Consider the following 8,587-nt stretch of genomic DNA (forward strand, 5'->3'; position numbering starts at 1 on the left):
AGGTTTTAGTCAATAACTTCTGAAGTATTATTTTCCCCTTCCCCAACATTTATGTGGCACTAAAATTGATTTGCCTTATAAAGTTTATTACAACTAAAAACAAAAACCCAGCTTTTGTTTGATAAAATAACAATCTTCAACCCATATGTAAGAATCATTTTGGCTTATTTAGTAAGTACATATAAGTCTCTCATGGCCAAAAATATATATGAAAGAATGAAATTAAATCCATTCAAAATAAGACAGGTGACCAAAAAAAGTTACTGCTTTTTAAATGCTTTAATAACACACTCAGAATTTTACCATGAGGAGGATTCACAATTCTAATTAACATTTAAATACAATTATAAAGAACAAAAGACCGAACACATTTATGGACAAACTGTAGCATCTGTCTTTAGGTTCATAAGCTGCCAAATACATTTTAAATGTATAGCATATGAAGTCACAGACCAATAAGGTTAGAAGGAAACCCTCCAAATTAATAGCTTAACTATAATCAGATTCATCTTGATACAGAATAATTTTTAACTCATGTGTTGGTCATAGATACACATAGATGTCAACCATAGGGCCTTGCAAATGTGGAAGGCCATTTACATTTAAAATGAAGTATAATAGACAACCAGAATAAAATCAATTTCCTTTGTTACTGTTTTATAGTTTGAATATAAGCACCTGAAATGTTAATATGAGATAAAAATTTCACTACTTAAGCTCACATTACATGTACCCAAATTACAACTGAATACAGCAAAAATTTAGATACACTGTAGCCTCTGGTTTTAAAATAACAGACTGGTGAAAACATTTAGAAATTCAAATGATATGAAGTCACAATAGGGAGTGGAAAACCTTAAGACAATTTAATTCATTCACATTGCACAGCTGATTAAACTAAAGAATGGGGCAAGGAGACCATAACAATTGTTGTGTGCTTTTGAAAATGACAGAAACTACCTTAGTTGTAAGAAATGCAGATTGACCATTTTAGAAGCATTTAATCTTCAAATTAGCAACTCAAAACTTGCCATTATAGGTGAATAAAAGTTGCAGGATGTCAAATGTCTATGTAGTTACTCTTCTGAAGTCAAGATGCCCTATGCTGAGGCTTTAGAACAAATGTACACTTCACAAATAAGACAGTGAACATAAATTATTAAAAGTCAAGATAATAGTCACATCGAAGTAAGGTAAATTTTCTTGATACACAAAAATTTTTCTAATGACTGGTTCAGTAAAGAACTTAAAATGAAGTCTGTTAACTCCAAATACAAGACTAACATTAAACTACTTAATAACTTGGGAGCTTATGTAATATTCTTGCAGAAAAACAGTTATCAAAATTACCAACAAAATGATAGAATATAATTAATGCATTGCCCTATTTAACAATCTGTAATAATTCCATTTGCTAATTTTAAGGAGCATTATCTGGTCTATAAATTTTATGTAAATAGACTTCTACATTGTTGTTACCCAAATTACAGATATCCAAGATACAGATGACATGCATTCTATCCAGTTTAGTTGCTGCTTTTATAATATCACCTAAAAATAAAAAGCAGATGGTAAGTATTGTAAAATAATTAAATATTTACTTTTATTTAATATCACATAAACTGATATTTTTTCTTATAATATTAACCCTGTGCTTCATCTTCTTCCTCTTCACTCTAATTCATCACACACATTCATCAAAGGTATGCTATAATAACTTCCACAGATAACAGTGAATACATCAAACAGATGCTGCCAGTAATGTCAAGATATGGGCTGGTACTTCAAAGCAATATTTAGTTATATTTATTTTTTAATTTTTATAGTGGAGCAATGCAAATCTACATATTTTCAAGGCAATTAAAAGAAACTAGTTCATAAAAAATGTTTAAAAAGATGACACCAATGCTATACTATAAGGCACTGCATTACATTATTCTGTACTTATTTTTACCTTTCAAGTTGACCTTTCACTTTGGAATTATTGGAGGAATGAAAAAGTTTTAAATCAGACAGATCTGAGTTCAAGTCCCAGCTGTTACCCATGCTAGTAAATCTGATTTTCAGTGTAATCATCTTTAAATATAGGAAAATAATATTCACATTGCAAGGTTCTTATTATTAGAGTTAGTCATAACTTATAAAACTGTTCAGGCACAGTGCATGGCACAAAGCTAAAGTGACACAACATTGTCAATAGGATTTTATATTAATCCTCACCTGAGGATATGTTTTTATTGATTTGAGAGAGGAAGGAAGGGAGAGTGAAACATCAATTGGTTGCCTCTTGCATGCACCCCAAATGGGGATCAAACCTGCAACCTAGGTATATGCTCTGACCAGGAATTGAACCCAAAACCTTTCAGTATGTGGGATGATGTTTCAACCAACTGAGTCACCTGGCCAGGGCACATTATTTATAATCTTATGTGATGAAAAAGAAAATAAATCACCTCACTTTTGATTACCCTATCACTTTTCTTTTCTAGTGATTTTTGCCCTTCATCTCCCAAATATTAACCAGATATTTTCATGTGACAATGTTAGTGACTGTTGGAAGAATATTGGCACTAGAAACTAGTAGGTAGCTGAGAATTTTGCCTTGATATTCTTCAATAATAACATATACATATAGCAGAAAAAAGTGACAGAAATGGATATTGTATGAAGTAAGAAAATAACTGTACAAATATTTAAAGTGCATATTAGGGCACAAAGGAATCTGGAATTTTTGGAAGTTTAAGGAGCTGCAATGTAAGAAGTAATACTGCAAGTTGACTAATAATCATTTCTAAAATAGACTGTGAGAAAATAAAAACCCTTCATCACATAAAATTGGCTATTCATGTTCAGTTTACAGTAAGCGTTAATACCAAAAGCTACTTATTCATCAGGCACAGCTCATAAGACTTGTTTAAAAACAACATACACTCAAGAGTTCCATCAGCATAGAAAGACCATAGATAATAAAGGCTTTCTTAAAATATAACTTAAATGTAATATCCTTATAAGCTCAATGAAACGTTCTAAAAACTTTACCACATGCTTAGGAAATAGAAATAACAAAAAAAGTGAATAAGGTAATCATGGACACATAATTTTATAGGTATATATAAATAATTTTGGTATATAGAAATAAGTTTGGCATATTATGTAGTAGCCTAAACAGTTGGTTGAAGGGTTTCACTACTGGGATTACATATACTCCTAGCACTCCTCAAGGAGTTTATTGCATAGCAGTTGAATAACTAAACATTTATAAGAGAAAACAATTGTACTATACTATGCTATGGAGGTATTAAAATTTCAGGCAATTATAAGGTGAAAGAATAAATCAGTGATGGCGAACCTATGACACGCGTGTCAGAGGTGACACGCGAAGTCATTTTTTTGGTTGATTTTTCTTTGTTAAATGGCATTTAAATATATAAAATAAATATCAAAAATATAAATCTTTGTTTTACTATGGTTGCAAATATCAAAAAATTTCTATATGTGACACGGCACCAGAGTTAAGTTAGGGTTTTTCAAAATGCTGACACACCGTGGTCAAAAGGTTTGCCATCACTGGGATAAATTGTCTCATCTGAGTTAAAAGGGAGAGAAGATTAGAAATTTGCACTGCTCCCATGTGCATACCACTTAGGTCCAATACTTACATTCAGAATCCTATCTAATAAAGAGGGAATATGCTAATTAACCCTCACACCAATGCAAAGATGGTGGCACACACAGCCAATAAGGGGGAAATATGCGAATTGACTGCCCCACCCTCAACGATGGCAGCGCCCACAGCCACAACATGGCTGGCAGGGGAAGGCAGATGTGGGAAATCAGGCCAGTCAGCAGGGGAGGGCAGTTAGGGGCAACCAGGCCAGCAGGGGAGGGCAGTTGGGGGCGACTGGGCCGTCAGGGGAACAGTTAGGCGTTGATCAGGCTGACAGGGGAGTGGTTAGGGGGTGATCAGGCTGGCAGGCATAAGTGGTTAGGGGCAATAAAGCAGGCAAGCAGGTGAGCAGTTGGAAGCCAGCAGTCCGGGATTGTGAGAGGGATGTCTGACTGCCGGTTTAGGCCTGATTCCACAGGGATCGGGCCTAAACCAGCAGTTGGACATCCCCGAGGGGTCCCAGATTGGAGAGAGTGCAGGCTGGGCTGAGGGACATCCCCTCCCTCAGTGCACAAATTTAGTGCACCAGGCCACTAGTTGTATTATAAGAGAAAACTCTTCAGTTAAAAACATTTTTTTTAGATAGAGAGGAAGGGAGAGGGATGGAGAGATGGAAAAATCGACTAGGTGTTCCTGCACACCCCCTACTGGGGATCGAGCCTGAAACCTAGGCATGTGCCCTGACCAGGAATCAAACCAGGGACCTCTTGGTTTATAGGTGGACTCTCAACCACTGAGCAACACCAGCCAGGCTATAAGAGAACATGGTTAATGCTTGCCTAGAATAAAAACCATTAATCCATTCTATTTTGTTTAAAATATATATTTTCGCCCTAGCCAGTTTGGCTCAGTGGATAGAGCGTAGGCCTGCAGACTCAAGGGTCCCAGGTTCGATTCCGGTCAAGGGCATGTACCTTGGTTGCAGGCACATCCCCAGTAGGGAGTGTGCAGGAGGCAGCTGATCGATGTTTCTCTCTCATCGATGTTTCTAACTCTCTATCCCTCTCCCTTTCTCTCTGTAAAAAATCAATAAAATATATTAAAAAAATAAAATATATATTTTCACTTATAAGTCTTGGGGTACATTTATAAAATAATTCTTCAAACTGTATTAAATGTTAAGGCTAAAACTGTTTATAGCAGGGGTGGGGAACCTTGAACCTTTTTTTCTTCCAAGGGCTACTTGGATATTTATAACGTCATTTACGGGCCAAACAAAATGATTAACTTAAAAATTATGTTGCTATGAAAAAAGCTCCTAGATTTATTGAATTTCTTGTCCCACCTGTGCTTTCCTTGGCAGGGCCAGACCAAATGATACACCTGGCAGACCAGACGGTCCCCACCTCTGGTTTATATAAAAACATCTTAAGGTTAGGACTGTTTACAATATTTTTTTTTCCTTTTTATTGAACATATTGGGGTGATACTGGTTAACAAAACTAGACAGGTTTCAGGTGCACAATTCCACAAAACATGACTATTTACAATACTAATTTTATTTTCTGAATGAAAAGAACACTGAGACGGTCATACCTGCAAGGGCTCTTGGACCTGGCATCCTCTCAGAATCAGTTACTTCCTGTGGATACACACAGCTGTAATTCATACAGGATAATAATGTGTCTATTTGAGATGTTCGGATATCTTCTGGACAGTACAGGGGTAGAAATGCAACATCAATTGCTCTCTCATGGTTCAGACCTTTAAAGAAAAATTATGCTTTATTAAAGTTTAGTGGGTTAGTATATGGTGCTAATGAGGCCAAGTTGCTGATTTGATCCTAATATATGCCAAATAGCTTCACACCTATAAAAGACAGTTTGAGCCCTGGCTGGCGTGCTCAGTGGTTGGGGCATTGGTCCACACACTGAAGGGTTGAGGATTTGATTCCCAGTCAAGGGCATGTGCTTGGGTTGCAGGTTCATTTCCCAGCCCGGGTCTGGGCATGTGTGGGAGGCAGCCAACTGATGTGCGATGTGTCTCTCACATTGATGATCTCTCTCCCCCCCCTCCCTCCCTCCCTCTCTCCCTCCTTCCGTCCCTCCCTCCCTCCTTCCCTCATTTCCTTCTCCCTCCCTCCCTCTCTCCCTCCCTCCTTTCCACTCTATCCTCAGGAGAGGATAAAAAAACGACAGTTTGAAAACTGTGGCCTAAACTCTTAGCTGTGCAAACATTTACGAATACATGTTATTGGTTGAAAGAGGAGACAGTTCAGTGCAGTCTTTCACCACTGCTGGAAAAAAAATTTCAAAAAATTTTCTCTACTGATGAAAGGTTGAAGGTTAAAATCTTAATACGCAGAGAACAGCCTCATCACATAAATGAAGACTTGCATAGTGCTTTCTTCATCATTCATGAGAAAACTATTGGTTCTCTCATTGCCATTTGGACTTAAGGATATACTGCTATGGTATGGAATGGTATGGTATGGTATGGTATGGTATGGTATGGTATGGAACGGTATGGAACGGTATGGTATGGAATGGTGTGGTATGGTATGGTATGGAATGGTATGGTATGGTATGGAATGGTATGGTATGGTATGGTATGGTATGGTATGGTATGGTATGGAATGGTATGGTATGGTGTGTGTGGGTGTTTCTATACCAAGAGCAGCTTTTTCTTCTGTGGCAATGCACTATAATTAAACACAATACATGAGGTAAATCCAGGTCACTTGGAATGAAAGCCTCAGGGGCATGAGGAAAAAAGACAGAAACAGAGGGTAAGAGCTGGAGAACTCATTCAACACAAGCCCCAAAGTCCACTAGCTTGCCAGAGTCATAGAAATTCTTCGTTAAGAAGAGGTTGATACTTGGCCCTGGCCAGTTTGGCTCAGTGGGTAGAGCATCGGCCTGTGGACTGAAGGGTTCCAGGTTCCATTGGAGTCAAGGACATGTACCTCAGCTGCAGGCTCATTTCCCAGCCCGGGTCTGGGCATGTGTGGGAGGCAGCCAACTGATGTGCGATGTGTCTCTCACATTGATGATCTCTCTCCCCCCCCTCCCTCCCTCCCTCTCTCCCTCCTTCCCTCTCCCTTCCTCTCTGAAATCAATAAAAATATGTATTTTTTTAAAAAGACTATTGCTATCAAATTGTTTTCTTTCCCATTCCAAATGTAAACTTTCAGGTTTATCAAAATTTATGAAATGCTGTAAACAGTTGAAAAGTCATGTAAGAGTAGTATAAGAGAGTAATCCTGACCCAAATATCATTATCCTATCAGATCTGAACTTAAAAATGAACTCCCTTCAGTTTGCCACCTAAAACTTATCTCTTCAGCTCTCAAAATTATGCACAGAATAGCTTTTAGGTATTGAGATAGCACCATAATAACTAGGTCCAATCTGTCCTCAAATATATAAGTGTCAATAACTTACTCTTAGGGCTATAAGAGGCTGCAGTAGAAAAGAGGCTATAGGGGACCAACCAAACTGAATCCTGACCTACTACTGTCATCTTTTTACATGGGTCAATGTCAGTTAGGGTGGACAAAAGACTTCCTAGAGGCAAGGGTCCGAGCTGGGTACTAAAGGATGAATAGCTTTTAAGTAAACAGGAGGGTATTTCAGGCAGGGAATGGAGCAGCCAAAAGTATAGGCCAGAGTAAGGAGCCCATTGTGGCTGAAGCAAGGGTAAACACACAGAACAAAACTATATGAATTCTATCTAGTTACCCAAACCAGAAACCTGGGAGCTATCTGTAACTCCTCCCTTTCATTCTTCTATGATATTTGTCACAGGGTCCTATAGATTATATGACCTTAATATCTCTCCTATTCATCCTTACAGATATTCTTAACTACTTAGTATGATCCAATGATGTGTAAACAAAGTCCTTCCTGTTGAGTTGTAAACTAATCCACAAATGCAAATCCATTATTTGCTTGTTATGGGCAAATGACACAAAATTCCATAGCTTTAAGGTAACATACGACTAAGGGCTAAAGATTTGTAAGGAATTACTAAAATTTGGTTTTCATAAACTAAAATAGCCATGATATCTAGAATTTACTGAGGATTCCAACTCAGTATTACAAGTATAGCTACCTCATGAAACTTAGCAATGCTGCAAAACCCTTGTAAATGTGCACATTCGGGTGTCTTATTTCCTTGATGCTAAGATTAAATTTAACTCTCAGATATAACTCTCATCAATTTAATAAGTATTTTATTTTACTTATTTATTTTCTTAAATGTATTTTTATTGATTTCAGAGAGGAAGAGAGAGGGAGAGAGAGATAGAAACATCAATGATGAGAGGAAATCATTGATTGGCTGCCTTTTGTACACTCCCTACTGGGGATCGAGCCAGCAACCAGGGCATGGGCCCTTGACCAGAATCGAACCTGGGACCCTTCAGTCCGCAGGCTGATGCTCTGTCCACTGAGCCAAACCACCTGGGGCTAATAGGTATTTTAAATAAAAAGTAAACACTGCATTCAATGCATCCATTGACCATAAAATGCAGTCCAACTTGCAAATGTGAAAGAAAATATGCTTTGAAATTGAGAAATATCTGAAGTTGGAAATCCTGATATTTTCAGGAAGATAGTTTTATTATCAGCATGTCATTGATACTACTTTCAGTTAATTCTTAAACTGTAAATTAAAGTAATTTAGATTCTATACTATCTACACTAATAAAAGAGAAAACATGGTAATTGGCATACGACCGCTACCCTTCCCATTGGCTAATCAGCAAGATATGCAAAGTAACTGGCAGCCAAGATGGCAGCCAGCAGCCAGGCAGCTGATGCGAACAGGGAGGCTTGCTTGCTTCAGTGACGGAGAACTCCAACGTTCCCTGCCTGACTTGCCGGCCTCTCAGCTACAACTCTAAGCAACTATGTTGTGAATAAAGAAGCTAAAAAAAAACCAGAAACCTGCTTTACTCAGCAGAGCTTCAGGCAGCCA

General features: G+C 37.7%; 1 protein-coding gene across 1 annotated transcript in view; it reads right to left on the reverse strand.

Annotated features, from left to right (window-relative positions):
• Positions 1–264: 264 nt before the first annotated feature.
• LOC102765862 (uncharacterized protein CXorf57-like) overlaps positions 265–8,587 on the reverse strand; it is a 12,343-nt gene continuing 4,020 nt past the window's right edge. The window contains exons 3-4 of the mRNA XM_006758666.2: positions 5,204–5,371; positions 265–1,551 (exon numbers count right to left, since the gene is read on the reverse strand). Of these exons, the coding sequence (XP_006758729.1) occupies positions 1,421–1,551; positions 5,204–5,371 (299 nt within the window). The 3' untranslated portion in view covers positions 265–1,420. The remainder of the gene's footprint in view (positions 1,552–5,203; positions 5,372–8,587) is intronic.

This window comes from Myotis davidii, unplaced genomic scaffold, assembly GCF_000327345.1.
Source record: "Myotis davidii unplaced genomic scaffold, ASM32734v1 scaffold1555, whole genome shotgun sequence".
NCBI classification, from domain to species: domain Eukaryota; kingdom Metazoa; phylum Chordata; class Mammalia; order Chiroptera; family Vespertilionidae; genus Myotis; species Myotis davidii.